We start from the raw sequence: 24,352 nt of genomic DNA, 5'->3' as shown, positions 1-24,352 counted from the left end.
AAAAAGGACAGCTCTGAGAGAGAATACGTTAAAAAATAATTTAAGGATGCCTTAAGAAATTTTAGTTGTGAGTTCTCCAAAGAATTCCAGAGCCTTTTGATTGATCCTTTGTGTAATATAGCTAATGATTTATTTAAAAAGGGAGTTCTACATGTCACTGAGGGAAGCTAATATCGCCCTAATTTTACTAGAAGGTTTACTTTTATCTCCTATACATGAGGACCGAACTGATTTATTAAAACGCAACTGGGTCAGAAACATGCGTAGGCTATTAAACACAGTTCAGTTTTTTCACCATCAGTCAATAGATGGTCTGGTCATTTCACTATATGCAGAGAAAGGGATTCGACCATGTGGAATGGCCATGTTTTTTCCCCACATTGTATACATTTGATTTAGGTGAACAGTATGGGTTAAGCTGCTACATAATAATCCACTTGCTGCAGTGTTTACTAATGGCTAGCATTCTCCCAACTTACGTATTGATAGAGGTACAAGAAACAAGTCCCCTCACACCCCAACTTTTTACACAGGCTATAGAGCCTCTGCCTCAGGTAATTAGGTAAAACACAGACATGGCCTAACCATAGCACACAAAAAACACAAGATTGCCCTTTATGTTTATGACGTCTTAATCTTTTTAACCAGGCCTGAGGTATCCACAATTATTGAGACCATCAGCAAGTTTAATGCCTTTTCAGGATAAAATATAAAATCCAGCAAACTAATGAACTAATGCCACTTGACATTTTTAATAAGAAAAAACTCAAACTCCATCTCTCTTTCCTTTTAAATGTTCTCCTACTGGCTTTGTCTATTTAGGAATATATAAAGCTCCTGCATGAATCTAATGTATCAAATGAATTTCACTCCCCTGCTTGAATGCATTAAATTGGATTTGGAGAGGTGGAATATCTTTCCTGTTTCCATTATTTTTGGTAATGCAGGCATCCTGGGATTAAAGCAAATTTGGGAAAAGGAGCTTGATATAAATATGACAGATGATCAATTTAAAATACTTCACAGGTTCCATATTCCTCCCTCGCAAGTTTGTTGCTGACTCCTCCCCCTATTTGTCTCAAGTGCAAATAAGAGAATGCAAATTGTTTGTGGTCCTGTATGAAAATTCAGAGGTTCTGGTATATTATAAGGCAAAAAAAAATATTCTAGCCATTAATCTTTAAAGTGATCCACTCTATGAATTAAGTATGAAGGTGATCTCCATAAAAAGTTTACATTTAGTGCAAGAAAACGTATCCTTATGAATTGGCCAACAGAAAAAGCTCCAACTATATCACAATGGCACAAGGTCCTACTCGAACATGTCTTCTTAGATTACCTATGTCTACTACATTCTAAAAACAATGTTTTTCACAGAACTTGGGAACTTTTCCTCCATTCCATTATGTACTGGTATTTATTATTATTGTCACTTTTTTTCTATTATGGTCTTATTTTATTTTATTTTTCTTGGTTGTCATAAATTATGTAATGCCTGAGTCTGTTTCTTGTCTAAATGTTTGTATCAGTGGGCTGAGATGTTCTGTTCTGTTCTGTTTTTTCTTGTTTCTCTGGAGGGGAGTCCACTCCTGACACTGCTGTGTTTTTTGTTAAAGAAAATCAATAAATACTTATATATATAAATAAATAGGCCAGCTCGGCCCTGAGATACCCCCTTGACCATGCAGAGGTGTGACATAGGACAAAGATGGCAAGCTGTCATCTGGAAAACCATCACAGCACTGAGCAGCTCCTTCATTCCCTCTTGCAGCAGTGAGACTGTACAACCAGTTCTGCTCCCAGTAGACCACATGCATCATATATCTCTCATTCAAGTTTTCAACTGGTTTAACTGTGCAAAAACATCTTTCTATCCACTCAATGTCAATACACTGTTTTACCATTTATATTTAGTTTACACTGTGCACATTTCTATCTTTTTTATAGTTTCCTGTATTGTATTGTGCAACAGACTGATTACCTTTACAGATTGTTTATTTGACTTTCCCCCTTTTGCTGCTGGAACGTGGTAAATCTTCTGGGACAAATAAAGGACTATATTATCTTATAGGTCACAAGGGTTCTCTTTCATATACACAGTCAGGAGCAAGTTATCTGTAAAGTTCCAGTGAGTTGCTCTGGTCTAAATAAGCTATGACACCTGTTTTCAGGTAATAATAATACTAATAACATAGCAGTGTAACACATAAAAACATTAAACATTATATGCAAACATTTTTAAAAATGTTAAATAAACTTCAGTTAAATATATGCAGTCTATGTTCAACGATGTAAAAAATAAAACATGACGGTGATGATAATTAAATTGAATCCTATGTCAACTCCCTCACTGTTAGTCACAGTAAATCAGGAAATTAGTTGTCGACCTTAGTTTCAAAATAAAATACAAAATAATCAACCAGGAAGAAAATGCAATACTGCATACTTTTTAATTTGCTATAGCAGAGGTGACTTTACAGATGATATTCCATATGCTTCCTCTATGCATCATACTCTTCAAACCTAAATTCGAACGCACTAAAAACCTGTATTTGTCGTAAAAGTTACGGCGAGGGATGGGAAGAGTTTACTTTGAAAGTGTTTCCGGAAGTGTGTCGTTGATTCCCTGTGTGTTGATAGTGGTACATTGACCCACTTTCTGCGAACTGTGCGTGGCTTGGATGAGCGGCGCGTGGAGCGCATGGAGCCCACTGTCCTCTCGTGTGCGGGACACGCGCCGACACACCGCGCGCACCGCGATGCTGGAACCAGAGTTGGTGAGTTCACGCAATGAATCCCGTCAACGAGACCAGAGCCGAGAGAAGTGCGGAGGAGCGCCTCATTTTCGCCGCGGGCACCTACAAACTTCTGGCTCTCACCATCGGGACCATCGGGCTGTTCGGCTTCTGCAACAACGCGGTCGTCATCTTGCTCTTCTGCAAATTCAAGCGGCTCCGCACGCCCACCAACCTTCTGCTGGTCAACATCAGCATCAGCGACTTTCTGGTCTCCGTCATCGGGATCAACTTCACGTTTGTTTCGTGCGTCAAAGGCGGATGGGTCTGGAGCCAGGCGACGTGCGTGTGGGACGGTTTCAGCAACAGCCTGTTTGGTGAGAGAGATCAGAATCTGTTTGGAAGCTGTTTACTCACACGTGCCTGTTCGTCAACTTTGTTATGAGTCCAGAAGTAATTCGTTAAAGTGGTTGCCCTCTCTGACCTGCTTTGGTTTTGTCTCCTGATGTAATTGAGCCGATGAACACATGCATCCTAATGTAAAGTCATTCTGCAGAAAACAGAGAGGCGCTCATCCTCCATATGAATTTAACACAACGCAGGAGAGAATGATGCTCCGAGTGGAAATTGATTTTATTTGTGAAAAGTGTTTAGATTCACATGTGAGTGAAATGACAGTCAGATTTTATTTGCCTGCAGTCCATATTCACAAATCACAATTTGTCTCACGGGGCTTAACGAGGTGCGACATCCTCTGATCTTATGGCGACACGTTCTCTGTTTGCTCGTATTGTGAGCACTCCCCACGAGAATATGAAGATATGAAATACAGGTTGCAGACCCTCTAATTGACTTGATGATGGGCTGCAGTAGAATGTGACCTTGAAGAGCTTTCAATCCTGTTGTTTATGTTCCTATCAAACACAAGTTGTACATAAATAAAATGGTCTCTTCATGCAGAAGATTATTTTCCTTATGTCCATTGCATCCACTGCTTCTACTTGACTGTTACATTGTCCTTTTATTATCAGTGTAACTGTGCTTGGCAGAGAAGTGTGAACACTGACTGGGGGTCATTGTGCAGGTCCCACCCTGTAGGAATTGCAGCTAAGGAGGATGGATGTGTGATAATTAGCTCATTAGTGACAACCTGCAAGTCTTCGGCTGCTTTATTAGCAAATAGATGAAGTGGAGGGCTGACCTCCTGACTTTTCTTTTTCTGTCACCTCTTTGTCATTGGGTTTCTTTTAGTCTAAGGAACAGGTTTACCTGCCTCGCTCATGTAGCGTCAGTCGGCAACAGTGATTTTGTTGATGTGGTGTGCATTGCAAATATGTCAAAGAGGTTGACGAATCAAATGCTTGCACAGTTGATTCAGCATGTTTTAGTTAATCTGTCAATTCAGAATCGAATGCCCTGTCGTCACTTATATGGATTTTTTGAAAACCAAACTTTTTCCTCTGCGAATCAGCACGGTCACACACATGAATATCGCCGGTCAAAGTTCACCAAGGTTCAACTCCATGTGAAGCCACGCTGCAATTAGCCTCCCCGCAGGAAGCAAATGTTTGATTCGCTCGCACAGTGAAGGGAAGGCAAAGGTTTGGCACTGCTGCATTGGTGTTGGTGTGACCATGCCCTCAAAGGGAGATTTAACACCTCCCAAAGTGCAGATTTTCAAAAAAGGCACTTTCTGTGTTTCTGTGTTTACATGGAAACCGGAGCATTTAGGGAAACAATAACTTGGCAGCTTAACTTTGCAAATGCCCGCTGTCGATTTGTGTATATCAGCCAGAAAGGCCTTGGTCTTGGATAAGGTGACGGAACAGATGTCAAATAACTGTAAGAAAAGATATGATATAAAATCAAAAATCAAATATTTTGACAAATGAACATTGTGTTGATGGAGATTTTTTAAAGGGGAAGGGGAACATATCTGTTCAAAAATATATATCCAGTCATGTAGGCTATAGAGTGTCCTGCTTTACCATTTGGGTGACATTGCACTGACAGGATGTGGCGTCCGGCTGCCTTGGCCCACACTCAGATGGGTTAGAGAAGCTGGCAGATGACGGACATTTTCAGCTATCCTATGTGACACACTTGATTTGGTAGAAGCATCACAGGCACCTGCTGGTAAAATGAATATAATATATTACTTCCTGCTTACTCAGGTTTGTAATAGAAAAGTGTACAAAAGTAAATGGCACAGCTCTAACCCTAACACACCATCATTTTTGTGCCTTACCATACCCACTGTAGGCTGGTGTCAGTGTGACCTACACACACACACAGGCCACAGGGCTGGAGCGATAAGCCCTGGCAGCTTCATCCTTCCCACTGAATCCCTATCTGTGCAGCTGTGGCTCAAGTGCTTCTTGTGAAAAAACGCCCTGTTTTGTGTGTGTGTGTGTGTTTTGTCCATTTACTGACACTGTTGTCGTGTTCTCATGTATATATAGGGATTAATAGCTTGCAGAGTTGAAAAAGGGTACTGGAGTATGTAATTGGATAGATATATAGGTTATGGGAGCGTGTGTGTGTGATGTGTATTGACAAAAAGATGCAGAATCAATTTTAGACGCTGCACCATGACGCCGGCTTGCTGATGTGAAGCTTACATGCCTTGTGAAACACTGAGAACAAAATGATGCAAAAGTGCTGCAAATATTTGAATATATAACTTTTTGCAGCATTTGAAGCAAAACATGTATCTTTGAGTAGAAAAACCAGGCTGTACAATGCAGACTCAGGTCCTTGAAGAGTGTGTGTTGAGTTTTTAAGAATTCACCACAGAAATGTTTGAAAGAGATGTTCAGTACCAAGATGTTGATAATGCTGTTAAATGAATCAGGATGAAACTCATTCAGTCTTAAGAGACGCTGAGTAGCCGCTGACCCAGATCCTGCAGCGTTCGCTCTGCATTACTCAGCGTGGATGTCTCTCTCCCTCCCCAGGCATTGTTTCCATCATGACTCTGGCGGCCCTGGCCTATGAGCGCTACATCCGGGTGGTCCACGCGCAGGTAGTGGACTTCCCCTGGGCGTGGCGGGCCATCGGCCACATCTGGTTGTACTCCCTGGCCTGGACGGGTGCTCCTCTTTTGGGGTGGAACCGCTACACTCTGGAGATCCACCAGCTGGGCTGTTCTCTGGATTGGGCATCGAAGGACCCAAATGATGCCTCCTTCATCCTCTTATTTCTCCTGGCCTGTTTCTTTGTGCCTGTGGGCATCATGATCTACTGCTACGGCAACATCCTCTATACAGTTAAAATGGTAAGACACGCAGATGTTCTCCTACCTTTTTCGTTATTTATCTATAGAGGGACCCTCTCTACGGAGGCCGCCATGTTTTTTACTTTAGTCCAGACTGGACAAACTAAACACCTTTTGAGTTTTTATGACAACTGAAGCTACGACAGGTTATTTTTCATATTTGAAAGGATAGGGTGAGGTGAGGGGTGTTCAGCTGCAACATGCAACTTGAACACTAGATATCACAAAAATTCTACAAACTGTACCTTTAAATGATTGATTGAAATGCTCAAAGTGACATCATCAAATGTGATCTTTTGCCCAACAAACAGTCCGAAAACCCAAAGATCTTCAGTTTACTTATAATCAGGAAAATCAGCACATTTCATCAGGAATTATTCAATTACACAACAGATGCTAATTAAATTCATCGACTAGTCATTGCAGCTTTTTTTCCCTATTATATGTCAATGTGACAAGTATCAGTGCAGCAATGTTTTTACTCTCCAACAACTTCAAGCTCTTATGTAACTGACATTTCTACAGTTCTCATCTCTTAATCTTCAAATAACTGTTCAACTGATTCAAGGCACCTGCAGTTTGAGTGACACTTCGAAACCTTTAAGATCTAGTAGGGTTCTTCATATTTAAACAACTGTATAAACATACGCCAACAGCCTACAGTGCTTACATAGTTTATACACTAGTGCAGTGCCTTTTTTGATGATGCCTGTTTGGAATGGGCTGTTTACTTGGCCTGGACTCGGTCCACAGAGCCCTGAAGGTACTGCTGCACAATGCTTGACAGCATCACTTACATTGATGAATCTCAGCCATTATGTTACAGAGTGCCGATCGTCTGTTTACTCAAAGTTTATATTTATGTTATTAACATTGAACGTATCACTTGTCCAGATCTCACAAAGTTCAACACTAGGGTAGGGTTCCGAAATTCGGTGTCCATCAGGCATCTCTTCCTACATTGACTTATCGGACTGAATCACAGATTTGCCTCATTTTGGTGCATTATGAACTGCAATAGTCGCCCTGCTAACAGGCAACATAAATCACTGCACATGTCTGGTTAACATTACACTTGGTGGCAGCATGTAATGTTAACCTTCTGTTAGCCAGTGACTACCTCAAACTTGAGTCAACAAAATGCCTAAAGCTAAACATTTAAAATGCTGATTCTGACATGGGGACCTGCAGAAAATGTTTGAAAACAATTCTGTGTAAAAGGGAGGAACATGACACAGAATGACAAGAAATACAGATGTGAAATTAAGTGTTAAATAAATGTGTGCCACAATAATCGAAGGGCTGTTATTACTTGTGGCTGTGCAGAAAGACATTTCTTTCATTATTTTAATGAAAAGAAATCCTTGACCTTCAGCAGACAAGTGCTGCCTTTCACTCCTCTTTCATTACAGACTATATTTTTGCAATATGTGTCTGTGGCTATGGGGCTTGTTCTGTGCAGTGGAAAGCATTGGAAAGCTCGTTGTTCCGTGTCCCTTTGTCGTAAAGGGTAGGTGGACCTGCTGTGAGTTAACGGTCGTGTTCCCTGCAAAAATACCAAAGAAGTGTCTGTGATAGAAAAGAGTGAATCTGTTTGTACGATCAGGCAGATGGTGACTGAAGTGTGACAACAGGAAAGTATGTAAGCAGATATGTAAATGAGAAACACATTAATCGAATGAGGTGTCTGCATCACAACTTGCTGCAGCTGCTATCTTTACATCCTCAAGTGATCACAACCTTGTATGAGCTGCTACTTCCTCACAGCCTTGAGCCCGAGCGCCACAATACACTCAGTCCCTCCGCAAATTCCCAGAGCACATCAGTGCCCTGGTAGGAGTCATCGCATGTCACAGCATTTTGGGGGTTGCAAGGAAAAACCTTCAAATAGACGTACGCTGAACCCTACAGACTATTTTTGGCTTGTTATACTGTACAAAAAAAGAGAAACGCATCATAGACGTCAGAAAAAGGGAAACAGTATTAACATGGAAATGGATCACGCCTTCATCAGAAATGTATGAATAAAAAACAGAATTCATGAATAAAATTAAAAGCTTGCAGGGATTTCAGTCAACTGCTGTCGGCTGTCCTAAGGGAGTCTGTAATGTAGCCATATGCTTTATCATCTCATCTCTCCATCTGAAGGGTATAATCCACAGTGTCAGTCACCCACTCAGACTTTGCAGTATTATGACCATGAGCTGTCAGCTATTGCTAAGCTTATGAAAATAAAGCTGCACGGTGCTGCAATTATAAACAGTCATTTGGTTTTAAATAGACATATTCTCACTGGTAGGTGTGTCTGTGTGGCTTTCATTAATGAGTCAAACCAATATTATGTAAAGTTTGAAAGAAAAGCTGAAGCTTTCTCCCAGAAAAATGATAAGTTACAAACTTATTTTAGTTGGGTCCACATCCCATCCACTGACATGGACGAGGTAGGATTTATGACCCATACTGCAGCCAGCCACCAGGTGGCAATTGGGACGCTTGAGATGGTCTGGTCTAAAGTGCTATTGTAATTATTGCTATTGCTTAGCAACAGAGCTGCCATTGGACACATCAAGACATTTTTGATGCCCCCACTCCACCTTTTGTTTCTCTGGGATAGAGGGAAGGAATTTGTTGGTTGAAGCAGGCTTTGAAATGAGACAGCGTAGTGAAGCCACTGTGACCTAATTCATCTTCAAATGCAGCCTCCAAATGATGCAGCCCCTGACTTGAGACACAACTCATTGGTCGGGTATGACCAGTATCTTGGTGGCTAATTTGGGCCAACTATGAATACATAGGCTTAATGGAATCAGATAAAGTTATTTATTCCTACTTTAATCCCTTTGATCTTCACATACATGTCCATTTTCAAACAAATCTACCCAGATCCCACAACAATGTGGTCATCTGTCTAATTGTTTGGCCAAAGTCTCCTCATGGTGGCATCTCACTTTCACCTCTTTCTCATAGCTGCGCTCCATACAAGACCTCCAGACGGTTCAGATCATCAAGATCCTGCGCTACGAGAAGAAGGTCGCCGTTATGTTTCTGCTGATGATCTCCTGCTTCCTGGTGTGTTGGACACCCTACGCCGCTGTGTCCATGATGGAGGCCTTTGGCAGGAAGAGCATGGTCTCTCCCACACTGGCCATCATCCCCTCGTTCTTTGCTAAGTCCAGCACTGCCTACAATCCCCTCATCTATGTGTTCATGAGCAGAAAGGTTTGTAGTCATAAAGTTTTGTAATAGCTTGTGTTTGAAGGAAGGAAGATTAAATTCTGGGAAAACTCTGAACCTCTCCAGCACTAATCTCTTGCTCTATGTGGCTGAAGTCAGTAATTGTAATTGAATATGGACAAATCGAACAAATCAATTCAGTTTGTCATTTTGAGTAGAGAAAAAAATACAAAATTTATAGATTTGCAAAGACATTAGTATTTTCTTGAAGCTATTTAGGACAAACTATTGTAGTATTTTATTTTAGAGAAGTGGAGTTAAAATGCTTTGGAAAAAAATCTATTTCAATATTGCAATATCTGCATCGTGGTGTTCTTTTACTTTATACTGAATGCATTCATTGTGTGTAGGAGTGAAATTGCTGGCATCCTGATATCTTTTATGTTTGACGGGCAAATAAGTGAGGAAAGGGTGCTCTTTCATCCCCCTTGTTAAATACCATGCTTTTATCTTTCTGCTCTGCTTCTCCTCCTCCTCCTCTCACAGTTCCGCCGCTGTTTGCTGCAGCTGCTCTGCTCACGGTTCTCTTGGCTGCAGCGCAACCTCAAAGAGCGCCCCCTGGCTCCGGTCCAGCGTCCAATCCGGCCGATCGTTGTGTCCGGCGCTTGCGGGAGCAGAGACCGACCCAAAAAGAGGGTGACCTTCAACTCCTCCTCCATCGTCTTCATCATCACCAGCAACGACTTTCACCACCTGGATGTTTCCTCCAAGTCTGGAGGATCCATTAAGGAGAACGTCATTCAAGTGAGACCACTGTGATCCACAAGGACCGGACTTTTGACCCCAGCACTCAGTATGCCTTAGGATGTCTCATGCAATTCCAAGCCAAAATAACCCTGTCTGACCTCCTTTCTACATCTATACACAGTTACAGACTTTTAACCAGTTAACTGTAAATATCCAACTGTCGGGCCCAAACCGACAGTCTAAGCAGGTAGTATGAAAGTGTCCAACATCATCAAACATCATCAGCTGTGGTGACATAATTACATAATGTTGGAGTTAACAATTATGTTTCACTTAGAAAAAGAAGCAGACCTCTTTGTTAAATATACCATGCAGTGTAGATGACAACTGTGGGACTGTGAGCTGCCAGCTGTGTTACAGACCTGTGCTTGGATCCACTCATGAAAGCAGATTTTAGTTGGTACCCAACTGCAAGTGTGTAAAATGGGAAATAAGCCTTAGCCCCTTAGCCATATACCACAGACACAAACTGACATTACTATGTATGGATTCAATAAAGAGATCATATTTTAGGCTATTGCACTTGTGTGGCTTATGTTATTAAAACTTCCTGTGTAATGAGTCGATGTGAGATGAAATTTAGTGGTAGATATGTAGGAATATATATGTTTGAGGGCTAAAGCAGAGTAATCAGATAAGAGGAGATGAGCCTGGGATCTCATCTGCTCTAGAGAGACGCTCCTTTCATATCCTCCTGGGCTGTCGACTATGAATAGACTTGATGAATAGATTTCCATTTCTGATAATACAGTGAAGATGGGTGTGAGTTTTTACATGTACTGTTTCTCTCATAGTATGGTTTGGGCATTATGGGAAACATGCTTATATATGCAGGTAATTGTATCTAGCTTGTTTAACCTCTGCAAAAACCTGAGGGGAAAAAGAAAGTTTTACAATAATGTGTCTGCACCATGTCAACAAATATTACAATGTGAAAACTCACAGTCAAACCACCATTTTTTGGTTTTACACAAATTAAAAATCATATGACATTAAATGTTAATTGATTAGCTGAAGAGTTGTTAGTAGATTTTATCAGCTTCAGACAATCTAGCTCCTTCTCCCATATGCTAAGCTAATGTGCTACATATTTAACACAGAAGTGAAACATTTGACACTTCCTATAATATCGAACTATTTCTTCAGAGCAGCTACAGTCATTATTTTAATGAAAACAATGAAATTACGGTGAAAATAATCTGACAAGGTAAGAGGGGTTACTTATAGTGATGAACGCAGAACTAATTTCGACAAGAATATGCAGCCCCCCGCCAACTTCAGCTTAGTGGAGCTTTATAGGGAGTTTCAGCTCATTACCTCCACAAGGAGGCTATGTTTCATCAGAGTTTGTTAGTTAACAGGATTATGAAAAAACTACTGAACCAATTTCATTCTAATGTGCAACAGATTCATAGTGACAGGTACACCGACTAAAGAGTGAAAGACAATTTCTCCCTTGAAAGAGAACTGTATTTCGTGCCACTTGCAAGTACGTGCACAACTGCAGCTGAAACTACAGGTTTTGACTGTCTGTGTGGACAGCACATGTCAAATAGTCCTGCACACAATTACATATACAATGTGGCAACGGGGCAAAACACCAAATTAGAGAACCTTTATGTTATGAGAAGTGTAACATGAAAAAATTGGTTTCAATATGAAACTATAGGGAGACAAATTAGAATATAGCGGGCTGCAACAGTCTAGATATTAAATGGGAAATGCTGCTTTGACATGACAAGATGGGGCATTAGCCTGGGCAGAGGTATGTGCTCCCAGAACACCTTCTTTGTTGTTGAGTTTTTTAATAATAGCAATGTGCTCACCTGCAGGCAGCTGAAAAATGCTGTTTAGCTTTCAGCTGCTAGATTAGTGCTAATATTCATATATTTTTCCTCAGGAGTTGATTGAGACCTAAAATTGGGCTGAAACTGTGAATATTGGATTTGTCATGTGGTGGAAAACACACTTTGACTGAATGCTAATGTAGCTTTGTCACTTTTAGATTTGTAAATAAGTAACTGCTAAAAAGTTTACCTTATCAAGGGGCTCATAACTTACTCCTCCTCTCCTCTTCCCAAAGGAAATTTGTTGTTGCAGGTTTAAGAATTTGTTGACTCAGAGTGGATATTTGCCCAAAAGGCCCTAATTTTACATTGTTTAGTTTAGATGTTTTGAAAAATACCAGAAAAAAAGGATGACAGAAAACTTAAAATATGACTGTTAATGTGCTGAGGGAACATTTATTTGCAATTATTTTATAAGCATCAATATAAACTCACAATTGTATAGATACTGCTTCTGACCCTGAGTGTAACTGTTTTCACATTAAAAGTTGTGCAAATAATGAAGATGGCATTAACATAATCAAATGTAAAGACTGATATACGGTTGATTCAAACAATTATAAGTTAAATGCAGATTATCTCTTTTAAAATCATATTATCAATCATTATGACAAGTTACAACAGTCATGATGACAGGAAATTAATTTGCCCAGCAGATCCTTCATTTTGAATAAGAAGACTCAATCACACATTAAAATGTAACACCCCCTTGGTTTCTCCTAGACTTAATCAGTCCAGTATTAACACTTGTCAGGTCCTTAGGGCTACAACCCTGTTCCACAGTTTCTCAGCAGGGATGATGAGCTTGTTGATGTCGGGAGGATTCTTAATGAGCAGGTAGGAGCCTCCCAAAACAACCCCTGTAGCACTGAACAGCAGGCCACGGTTTATCACCTGTGAAATGAATTTAAAATAAAATAAAGTCTCAATCAACTTTTCAGTTATATAAACACAAACTAATTCTTTCCTCACATCTTTCGCCTTGTAAATGAATCCCATTGCAGATGCATGGAAGCACATTATGACTGCAATCATTTACATTGTGTCCTTGGTAACAGTATTATTCACATCCCACTCATAGAAAGGAAATAATATTTGGTATTAAATTCATATGAGGGTTCTGTAAGTAAGTGGCAGCATTGTTTTATCTACACATTCTAGTAAATTACTTCTGGTGTAATTTATAGAATATTTTAAACATTTTGAGAGCAGAACATGATAGCTATGGTTGTGTATTTAAACTAATTCGAGAACATTTGGAAAATTTAAAGCTTAATGCTAACATCAGTATGCTCACATTCTTACATGTTCTAATAAGATGAGCATAAGCGTCAGTTTAGTGCATTTGCATGCTAACATTTGCTTATCAGTAGCAAATTAAATCAAAACACATAACATAATTGTGTGACTCTATGGTATTTTATTATATTTAATCAAATTTGTATTGTTTATAACCATGAGGTAAAATGTACTGCCTTGTACTTTATCCTATAGTGGCTTATGCTCTTCTGCTGTATGTGTTGCTCATTCAGTAGTTTTTCTTCCCCCTATAGAGGTCATGTCCCCTTTTCCCAGAAATCCATATGGGACTTTTAACAATTTACAAGGAGGGCTGTGAAAAATCTCTGCTGCCAATCTGACAGCAGACCATAAGCCATTAGCACAGGTCACATCAGACAGTTCAGCACAGTGCCAACAACTGAGTGGCTCATACAGCCAAGTGGGAGAAATCAGACATTATTCTTGGTGGAGCAAAACAGTGTTTGGGGCGGAATAAATCAAGTGTATTTAGAGACAGTGAGAGCTTGATCCACCTTTCATGCTCGCTGCTGATAATACAGCGACTTCAAAAGAGTCCCTAACAGTACTCAGCTCTTCAAAGGTATGAAACATCGCCACAAAAAAATGAAGTGTATGCAGGAGGAAAGATGACACAATGGTGCCTTACTTTGTCCTGCCAATGCCAGCGCTCCACAGCTTTGTGGTATCTTGTCCTAGTGAAGGTGACCTGCAGACAGTGAAGGACAGAATGATTTGGATTTTGTGGCAGACAAAGCAATGTGTCTGTGAACATTTTCTTTATTAGGATTCTTACCATTGTGTAAAGTGGAATGATTGTCTTTGGCATGAGGAAGTGGAGGAAGTTATCAACATGTTTTCTGAAAAGGAACCATGTGGAGTTGACATGTGCTCGCATCTACAAAACAGAACAGTGCATGTGTTAGTGAAGTTCAACCATCTGTGATGTAATGTCATAAAATAAATCTTACTGCTGTTTCGGAAATGCCACATGGTTTCCTCTGCTCTCTTGGGCCTAGTTGTAATAAAGGCGGATTAAGCTAACACAAAGTGCTGCAGCCAGTTTTAAGATCTGTGAGAATAACAACACTGCTGAGACCAATTACCAGCCTTTTGAGTGCATGAATTGTAATGTGCAGATGGCTGGTTAGCTGTCCAGCTGTCAGGTGTAAATATCCACTGATAATTGGAATCCGCACACCCAGAACCTGAGATGACCCTCTTGTGACAATAAATGGCTTTTCTCTAAATATGCAAATGGTATTTCAATTATTAGTTATGAGTGGAGAACACAAATAAAGTTTGTGCAACTTAAATTCATAATTATTCACAGAAATTATAACTTTAATTTGAAAAGTAAATAATTTGGCTGTTACCAATTGAAGTATTTTTGAAAGTTGGTAAACTATTTATTTAAATGCTAAGAAAGTTCAAAGGTTCAAAATAACACTGAAATATGCGAAACAATTTTTAACTGTGATTACATTTGATATTTCTGCCACTTCCCAGGTCCACGATCATCAAATAATTAACAATCAAGCAGAATTCGTTCGCAAACAAGGTGTCACACAGTTGCCAACCTACACATCCAGCTTCATTGCTATAAATATAGACTTATATTTGTGTCTACTTGATATACAGCTCACCTCTGACTCTCCTTTCACCTCCTTTCTGGTCTCAACCAACTGCTAAGAAAGATACCTGGCTCTTAAGCTACATAATGCTAAACCACATTCACTAGTAGCTTACTTTTTGCTGAGCAGAAGGGGCACAGTGGGTCTTAATTTGTTAAAAACAGCAGGAAAGAGAACAATGCCAAGATTCACACAGAGATGTAAAATAATATATATAACAATGATAGTAATGATTATAATGATAGTAATTGTAATTGTAGCCACAGGTGTTGAGCAAGAACATGGGGGCAGAGGGAGGCTTGCAATCAAACTCCAGACTCTAGAGCTCTGCAGGTAGAAAACCTGCTGAGAGCAAAAGGACGGAAGAGAGGAGAGAACGGGGGGTAAGAAAGGACAAGAATGAGAAAGAGAGAAAGGGAGAGCAAGGCACACAGGCTGGGTGCTCATATGCTTGAGGGAGCAAACAAACCCAGTTTGTTAAGTTTGGATTTTGAGGCCTCAACAGAGTCAGACAGATGGAGGTTAAATTAATAATATTAAATAAATATGCATTACCTCAATGTAGTTGTACATGGCCAGGTCTGCAATCGCATGGTCATCTGGAACTCGCACTCTAGTATACTCAGGCAGTACAGCACCTGCGCAGATACACAAATGAAAAATCAGATTTGATCAAGAATTACGAAGTCTGTGTTTATGTTATATTTAAAATCCCCATCACCTGAAAGTCAGAGTTCTATTTGATTCTGCATTTACAAGTTCTCAGGAAAAGACAAAGCCATAAAGGGAATTGTCATGGATGTTGTTTGACATTTAGTCAATAGCGCTAAATTAGCTTTATGCTCCCTGTGCCAGATTTGACAGTATAGCTATAGCAGCTACTTTCTGTTTTGACTTCTTCTGCAAAATTAGTGCAGGATAAATCATCAAACCAATGAAATCATTATTATACTTTTTTCCTATATTCGGTATTTAACAAAAGATAATAACGGGATTAAAATGGGATAATGTATTTTCATCTCATGGGGCCTTTAAATAAAAAGTACTTACTGAAATCCTCATTGAACTGATCCATTACTTCGTCAAAGACAATGCAGTCCTCAAAGCCCTATGAGGCAATGAAATGAATGAATCTACATTTTATTATTTTCTGCCTTTTCTTCTCCTCAGCTCAGCGTTACTTACAGCGTTCATCCCCTGCCCATAGAAAGGCACCACTGCGTGGGCTGCATCGCCCATAAGGACGCATTTGTCTCCAATATGATACGGTGAACACTTTACAGACACCATGGCCTGCGCAGGCAAACGGAAATAATCCCTCTTGAGAGCATCACTGTGAAGCACAAGTGGAAACAAAACAATTACAAACTCACTTTGACAGTTGTATTTTGAAGTGAACTGACTTTTTGTTCAATACAAAAGCATTTGTTACATCGGAATAAGCTGTCACAACCATGCTTTGTCTGCTCTGGTTAAGCTAAACAGCCATACAGCAGAAGGAAGTCATGCATTCAATTGTTAACACCTGAGCAGTTCAAATATAGTCTACCCAAAGAGCAAGTGAATGAAGGAGAGCCTGCAGTGTTTCTGCAGCTCGTGCCTCCGTTATCTGACTGTCCCCATCAACATACAGTTCACCTCTAATTAAACCTCACTGCACAATGCCATGTTGCCATAAGTCTGCAATTTCACACTTCACGGGTTGTGTCGGTGGATGTGGCTGAATTCAGCAGCGTAATGAGAAGTGAAAGTGTTGCTGAAATGGATTGTCAGGTTGGATGAGGAGATAAAGGCAGCAGGCACGTACACTCCTATTAGTGGTATGGTGTCAGAGAAGTACTTCTGGAAAAACTCAATGACTTCATCTCCTGTGGTGATCTTCTCAAAGTCATCAAAGGGCATGAAGAGGGTACAGGTAAATGTCTTGTCCTAGGTGAAAAAAAAAAGATCATAATAAATAAAATGTTGTGCACCAATATTGGTTCTCCAATCTTTTGTTGCATACTTAAATAGAGTCAGGGTTTTTTACACAAAGACAACACTTATAAAACACTAATACTCTACACTACACTATACATTTCACTGCCTCACCAGACATTAACACTGTAAACTATTTTTACAGAATAAGGGTGTCATAAAAAGTTCATGCAACATATGTATCTATAAACAAAAGTATTGTCTTAATGGTCATTTGTGGTCATTATCCCCAGAGTTGTGAGCATAGATGAAGTTGGACGTGTCTCCACCTCCTCCCACATTTCATGAATGAAGCTAAAATATTCTGGATACAGAAGAATTCAGAACTTTTACAAGACGGAAGTAAAAGTCCAGATTTCAAAGTTGTACTTAAGCAAAAGTACAATTGTATCAACATCTAATTTAAATCCCAAAAGTTACAGCTAGAGTGAGTGTGTCTTCCGCTGTGAGTAATTTAAAGAGATTAATTCTCCCAATGTCAAGAAAGAACACTCTTGGATAAAAAAAGCATCCCTGCGTACACACTGCATTCCATTAATATGCATTATATTTTATTATTTTGACATTTGAATGCACAATCAAATTTCAAACTTTCATGGATCTGCAAAATCCAAACTCCAACCAGTGCATGTGATGGATAAAAGTGCACTGAATTTGTAGGTGTGTCATTATCTGCCCATCTGAGCATGAGCCATCTATCAACATCCAGACGTCCTCCCCAAGGACCTTTTAGCACTGCCTCTGTTACCATGGTGTCCATAGCAGCAAGGTGCTTCTGTCTTTCATTCTCAGCCCTGATGTGTTCCTGGGAACTGGGGCATTGAGTGACAGTGTGAATGCTCTTCAAAGTCAGCTGCCTTAACCTGGTGTCAGTGAAGAGTGCAAACACTGCAGTGCTGAGTCGGCCAGGCATGAAAAATCATTGTGGGATTAAAAGGGACATGAGAGACAGAGAGAAGTCAGATGGGGAGGACACAACTGCTGAGTTAAATTTAGGTTAAACCTCCGGAGCTGAAACATTTCACAGACCACAATTTCTGATGATTAAGCCTCTACTGGCTATGAAGTGTCTGTAATGAGGCTAATTAACTATATGAGGACTTCCCAGAGGTCGATCATGCTCTGTGTGTTTGGTCTGATTATAATGCTTGTGTCTGTCTGAAACAGCTAGCGGTTGATAAAGTACATGACGTAGTAACCTCACAAAACAAACATGTGTCTTTGCTCCATTTCCTGGATTAGTTGAAAACAGTACAGCTACAAAAAAAAAACAGGAGAGTTGGGGAAAAAGGAAATTCACACTTACCAAGTTTGGCAGAGCTATCATCATGAATGTGTTGCGTGGCCAGATGTGCAGATAATTGGGTTCCATGGCAAACTAGGGGATGAAAGTGGGTCAAAGAAAAAAATGAGTCTTATACAAGCAGCATCTCCCTCACCTCCAGTAAACAACACAAAGAGACGCTGTACAGAAGAGCACTGACCTCTCCATTGATGGGAGGCATTGTGAGCTCCATGTAGCCATGGGGGATGTATGTCTGGCTGTAGTTGCAGCGGCTGCGACGCAGGAACTGCTTGCGAATGGCAGAGAAAGCTCCATCGCAGCCCACGATCAGGTCTACATTGATCTGATCCTTGGATCCATCTGATCTGGAGACCACACCAGCAACATGAAAACTTCCCTTTAATTTACTCTGCACATTTAGAATGTATTGGATATGGTAAATGATTGGTTTTTATGTCTATCTCAGGACATTTCCTGGATACTGTGGAAAGAAGCTGATGATCACGGTAGGATCTCTGTGAACATTTAATTACACAAGCTGGAGAGAACAAATATGAGCTGTCACATTTCAACTACCAGGGAGGAGGAAGCATGCGTCCACGTTGTGTAAGGTGCTCACTGGGGTGACATTAAGATTCAAGGCACACTCACACAAACCCTGATTAAATTAAAGTCCAGTAATGTGTTCACTGCATCGAAAACAGCACAGTGACTCATTCCGAACCACAGTTTTTAACCACGCAGGTCCGGCTTGGACCACCGGGCATGAGAAATAAATAAATAAGTTGAGGTGACATCATACACGTCAAATGGATTTTTACGCCTTTTGGATAAGGCTGGATTCAATTAAAACATGGCGATAAAATGAAAGTGGAGTTTGTGCTCCTGCATACTGTGCTAATAATTCACTACGCTGATTCACTAATTCCCACGACTAAAAGGACCTGGATGTGTTTCAGTGTTAATTGGGTTGTAAATTGTGTGACACATTCACTTCAAGGACGAACACACAAGGCTTCAAAGGCAACTTCTTTTGTTTTTGAATCAGCAACCACGCCTCTAGCAGATTACATATTCAAGGACATGTGTGTTTACATGGAGGAGCGCAGAGGGAACATGATCAATAAAGTTAAAACAAAGAATCTCAATGAGGGGACCTTTCTCCTGGATTACCCTCATCATACATTATGTGCACGTGTGTGGGTCTGTGACAGTGTGTGGGGCTGCAAGTGGAAGGGTTCACACATTTAAGATCATTAATTATTTACCTGACAAAGGTCATTAGCCCTGTTTCAGCGCTCCAGTCCTGCAGTTTGTGATCGAAGTTCAGCTTTGTGTTTGGATACTTCTCGGCCTCTGTGGGAGTTAAATGTTACAAAAGGAGCTTATATCACAAATGATATAACACCAGCAGTTTAATATGACGGAACAAATATATAAGAGACTTTCACATTTCTAATAAAATGTGTTAAGGACACAGGCTGTCAGCAAAAAACTAAACCAGTGTCCCACTGAAGGGGAATGACCACATGCTGATGAACAGAACTCAGAGTGTCTGGTTTTGGGGAAACTGATGTTCAGCCTGTCACACATAATCTCTTTATCTCAGTGTTCACTCCACAAGGCTGGATTGTCCTTGATAAGAGCGGCAGCTTTACAATCAGCCTCTCTGTCAGCACACTCAGACAATCTAATTAAAGAAAGACGCATGCTGTCACACATTGTCTCCAAGCATATACGGAGGCACTTCATTAAATAATCTCTTTTAGGATCGGCCGATGTCAATTAAATTGTCTTAGATGTGAAACAATGGGATGATGTAGTATACGCTGGGTTCAACATTGGGCCAATCTTAATCCCTTTACCCTGAAAAGACAACTGCATCCTATCGTAGCCTGGCATCAAGCTAGCGCACAGGAACGATCAGTTATAGTGGATTAGACTCAGCTCGCTAAAAAGCAGCTAGTTTAGGAGAAGTGGGGGTAAAGCTGTGTTTTAACTAAGAACTTGTGCAGAGTTCATGAATTAAGAATGAATTGAGAATTCAGACACAACACATGATTGAGGCTCCCAGAGAACGTGTGTTCGTTTCCTGTATAATATCCTGTTTGTAAAAATGGAGGGGAACATTTTAAAGTGATGTAACATATGAAAGTTACTTCTCTTCATCAAATACAAAGTTGGATTTTGTCAACTTAGTTCATGTTGCTATTGCAGTTTACTGACCTCATGGTTGTGTAAAGAGCTATCAGTCACTCACTCTGGACACTGATGTATCCTCACTGACATGTGAACCTTGAAATTGACATTGAATACAACTGAAATTGACAACAGTCATCGCTGTGGACACAGTTTTTTTTTTTATCCCGTTGTGTGAATGTTTGAGGGAATGATCAGTTGTGTAAAATGTGATTTCAGACACATCCTATGATTCTTCTCTTCCTGTGCTTCGCACTGTGGTCTAATATTTAACATTATCCAACAACGTGTGGCCGCAGCAGCAGCAGATTCCAGTAATACTCACAGTGTTGCTTTAAAAATCCCTAAAAATCAGGCAGACATTCCCACCTCAATTCGATTACTTAGAATTATCATTGGGCAAATTCTGATGTCTGATTTCTAATATAGTGACACATATACAGAACAACAGGACTTTAAGTTGGGATTCTTTAGTTTGCATGCTATTTGGAAATTGTTATGCCAAATATAGTATGAATGAAAAATATCAGGTGCAAACCTTATTTTGAGGGTACAATTGTTGCCTGATGTGCATTTAATCTCTCTCATTTAGTCTGTACACGTTTCACCTTGTGCTGCTGCAGCCCTTAACCTAATGGCCTTCCACTCATTCTTGGTCTGTTAACAGTGTTATGGAAATGTCACTCAGTGCGACCGAGTAACATTGTAACCTTTACAGCCTGTTCTATGTGGCTCAGGTGCTTATTCACACATGTGACCGACAAGTTAAATAGCCATCGGGTTAACATACAAGGGTGCGTGCATGAGAGGGACAACCAGTCCCTCGTTTCCCATGTTTTTTCTTCTGGACAAATACAGAATTTAAGGTGCTTTTCCAGTTTGGCTACAAATTGTTTATTTCAACACACATTCTGTGATATTGCATAATAACCGAGGGCAATTTTGTCCCTATTATAAATTGCTATTAACATTCTTACCTGTTAGCAGCTGTTTGTTCAAGTTGGCTCGGTCTACTGACAGGATGTACTAAAAGGAGAACAATCTATTAAAGTGCAGCTCAATCCTTCATCTTCACACTGTTCATTTAAAATGAGAACAGCTAGAACTGTCTCCTCAAGTTCTCACAGTTTGTCTTGTATATTTTTGTTCTATTTAATCATGTAAATCCAAGTTAGACTAATCTCTGCCAAACTGGGGCAGTGTAATGAAAAACAAGTATTTGCAGATAAACTAATCGTACCAATCCCAGGAACTAATGTGACATTATGTGATATTAATGTGACAAATCTTATTTTAGACGAAGTTGTAACTTGCAGTGATCATCATTTGGTGAATTCCTGAATCATTTCACATCTCTGTGTGTTCATGCATACTGTAGCTTCTTTGTCTGTCTGTTACTGTTTGCTTACAAACCTTGGAGATTAAATATAAATATTTCATCTGCAGACTGACTCAGTGGACATGATGCGATTATTAGAATATGTTTACCTACAACAACACAGTTGTAACATCATTGTAGTAGAATATCTCTTACATTATTAAACAGTGGAGATTCTAACAATGTACTAGTCTTACTGTTAGAGCACATTCTCACTGAACTGTTTGTACAAAACTGAGACTTATTAGAATTTGATCAAATGTGTTTGCTTACTTTACACCAATAGCAGCTTACCTGGCCTTTCTTGCCATACGGGATCGGAGACTGTTTCCCACTCGGTGAGTGGATCATTCTTGCATGCATGGGAATTCCTTGTGACACTATCTGAGGAAAAACAAATAACCACAGAAGATCAAAATTGCCATTTATTACCATTAAGAATAAAAAGTCTGTATAGTTTCATTTTTTACATAGCCTCTTTTTTTTTTAAAGGATTTTGAGTCATAGATCATTAGGGGAAAGAAATGGTATTGTGCCAAGGACAGTCCAGCTCGCACTCAGTATCTGCCGTTGAGAGTATATAAACTCCTCAACCTTTAAAACCTTGTTTTCTCAGGCTGAAAAGTCACTGAAGTGTAAAAAAGATGGTCTGATGCAGAGTTATCAGGCGTGCATAACATGCTCAGAGCAGCAAATATGGACCAACAAAAACAGAGACTGCTGACCTTAAATTCAATGAGGGAAAGAAATTGTGAAGTGCAAGAGGAAAAGCAGGGTGCACAGACTTCCACCTGCCCTGACTTCAGCGTATCACTGTTGGATGTGAGAGGACTTACATGTGTACTAACAGGAATTATGGATGACCTTCATAATTATATGCTAGCAACCTGACAGAACCTCTCACCTCATATGTATTTTACTTTACCGTACTTGGCTATCCAATGAGCTTACCTTCTCCTCCATCCCAACATGCTTCAGTGCTTGTCGGCCCCTGTGAGACAAAGCCAGGTTGATGCTTCTCCCCTTCACAATTTTGGCTTGGCGGATATCTGACCAAAGCACACAACTAATCTTAGAAGAATGTTTCAGTTAAGAAGCAAAGCAAATCCCTCTGTGTGGATGCATTATGAGACACGGGTGGTGTAAAAGTGTGAGCTAATGGGAGAGGAAACTGAAGAGCTTTACCTTCCCTAGTTTCAAAGACTTTCACATCAAAGCCTCGTTTGGCAAAGAAGCAGGCGTTCAGTGCCCCGACCTGAAGGGGTGAAGAGGAATGTGGACCTGTGAATTTTACACTGCCACACATAAAGAATTATTTGCTAACTATATAATATTAGCAGAAACACTCCTTAACACTGTCTTGTGACCTTATATTCTTCACTCCACGCGTGCAAATGCAATTGCCACATTGTCCAAAAAATTAAAGGCTCACTTTCCCTTCCCACTTTAGAGGAAGTGTCCCCTTCCTAAGACACTTGCCTTCTTAAAAATTAAATGATAAGAAATCAAAAGTCAAAATCTGCAGCTTGATATTTCACTTTCATTTTCGTCTTACCAAACCACCTCCCACCACTGCTACAACTTTCCTCTTGGTTGGTCCCTCGGCTGATTTCTCCATTGTACCTCTGGTCTCTCTGGTGGTCTGACCCTCTCTCTTCTCAGCTCAGACTGATTTACACAACTTGCTTGTTTGGTCTGTTTAAGGAGGAGGAGCAGAGTGACAGCCACTCTCGAAATCAGTTCCCCTTTCAGAGTAAACCCACGAGACTGATAACAGTGTCTGAAAACACACTCTGGTGTCAGAGGGTCTGAAGCAGTAACTTACCAACTTACTCAATGAGCAGATTTCCCTGTTATCTGTCTCAGAGAACCACAGCCTCCCTTTTGGACATTAAACCTGCGAGAGCAAAACACTTTAAACTGATAGATGTGTCAATAGAATTATGAAATTGTAGCCTGTGTCTCATCCTTTTTGGCAAAATTACTAATACTTAACTCTTATACATTTGTATTAGTATAGTTGTTTCTTTTTCAGGGGGCACATGTAACTGTAACGTACTGAGCTGACTATTGTAATGGATTACTTCTGTGAAGTGACACATCGTCACTGTGGTGCACAGGCAATGGTCTTTGTCGCCATCTAGTGGCTATAAGATGGCTCTGCACACTCATAACGGATAAAGCGCGCATAGTAAATATTATAAATAAATAAATGTCAGCATCGATCCATTATATTTTGGTAAAAAGCGAACAGATGGTTCACAATGAGTTTAAAAGCAACACAAGAGTGCACAATCCTGGTACTACATTTCTTAATTTGTCATCAAATTAAATAAAATAAAAAATAAAATCACGACATTAAGAGCACAATGAATATAAGAAAATTGACGTTTAACAATTAAAACTAAATACGTAATATTAGCTTGAAAATGTGTTCGTCCGACTCATCACTTCATATTTATTTATTTATTCACTGTTGGATTGGATCCAGGCTCTGAACGGATGTGACGCACTGAATGTTAAATTGTAATCCGCTCGCAGCCTAAACAATCGATATCAGAATCAATGACACGACGCGATTTTCAGAAAACGCTTTAGCGATGTGCTAAATGTCAGTGAATTAAAATGTCCCTATCTGTATACTTAATAAAATTCGAAGACTTCGTCGTGGTTGTACGTATCAGTTGCTCAATCTATCGAAGGATCGATGGGCCGATAGTTAAATCACGATCTGCTCCGC

General features: G+C 40.0%; 2 protein-coding genes across 3 annotated transcripts; one reads left to right on the top strand and one right to left on the bottom strand.

Moving 5' to 3' along the window:
* The first annotated feature begins 2,613 nt into the window (after positions 1-2,613).
* opn3 (opsin 3) lies at positions 2,614-10,510 on the top strand. Its single transcript, XM_020089815.2, has 4 exons — positions 2,614-3,112; positions 5,693-6,012; positions 8,980-9,231; positions 9,733-10,510. Exons 1-4 carry the CDS (start codon positions 2,791-2,793, stop codon positions 10,003-10,005), a joined length of 1,167 nt encoding a protein of 388 aa, XP_019945374.2. The 5' UTR covers positions 2,614-2,790; the 3' UTR covers positions 10,006-10,510.
* Positions 10,511-12,210: 1,700 nt separating this feature from the next.
* kmo (kynurenine 3-monooxygenase) lies at positions 12,211-23,461 on the bottom strand. Of its 2 annotated transcripts, XM_069538913.1 has the most exons (16): positions 23,438-23,461; positions 23,168-23,307; positions 22,798-22,867; positions 22,564-22,661; positions 21,907-21,996; positions 21,212-21,260; positions 19,304-19,391; positions 18,235-18,400; positions 18,057-18,128; positions 16,581-16,702; positions 15,959-16,106; positions 15,824-15,881; positions 15,329-15,411; positions 13,936-14,037; positions 13,789-13,848; positions 12,211-12,734 (listed from the first exon to the last, which is right to left on the bottom strand). In XM_069538913.1, the coding sequence occupies exons 2-16, from the start codon at positions 23,228-23,230 to the stop codon at positions 12,591-12,593; spliced, it is 1,413 nt and encodes a 470-aa protein (XP_069395014.1). In that variant the 5' UTR covers positions 23,231-23,307; positions 23,438-23,461; the 3' UTR covers positions 12,211-12,590. The 2 variants fall into 2 exon arrangements, with proteins under 2 accessions (XP_069395014.1, XP_019943990.2); XM_020088431.2 differs by lacking the exon at positions 23,438-23,461 and having other exon boundaries at positions 23,168-23,322.
* Between the last annotated feature and the right edge of the window lie 891 nt (positions 23,462-24,352).

This window comes from Paralichthys olivaceus, chromosome 14 (genome assembly GCF_024713975.1).
Source record: "Paralichthys olivaceus isolate ysfri-2021 chromosome 14, ASM2471397v2, whole genome shotgun sequence".
Taxonomy (NCBI): Eukaryota; Metazoa; Chordata; class Actinopteri; order Pleuronectiformes; family Paralichthyidae; genus Paralichthys; species Paralichthys olivaceus.
The sequence above is the reverse complement of the archived record's forward strand: the minus strand, read 5'-3'. Positions and strand labels throughout refer to the sequence as shown.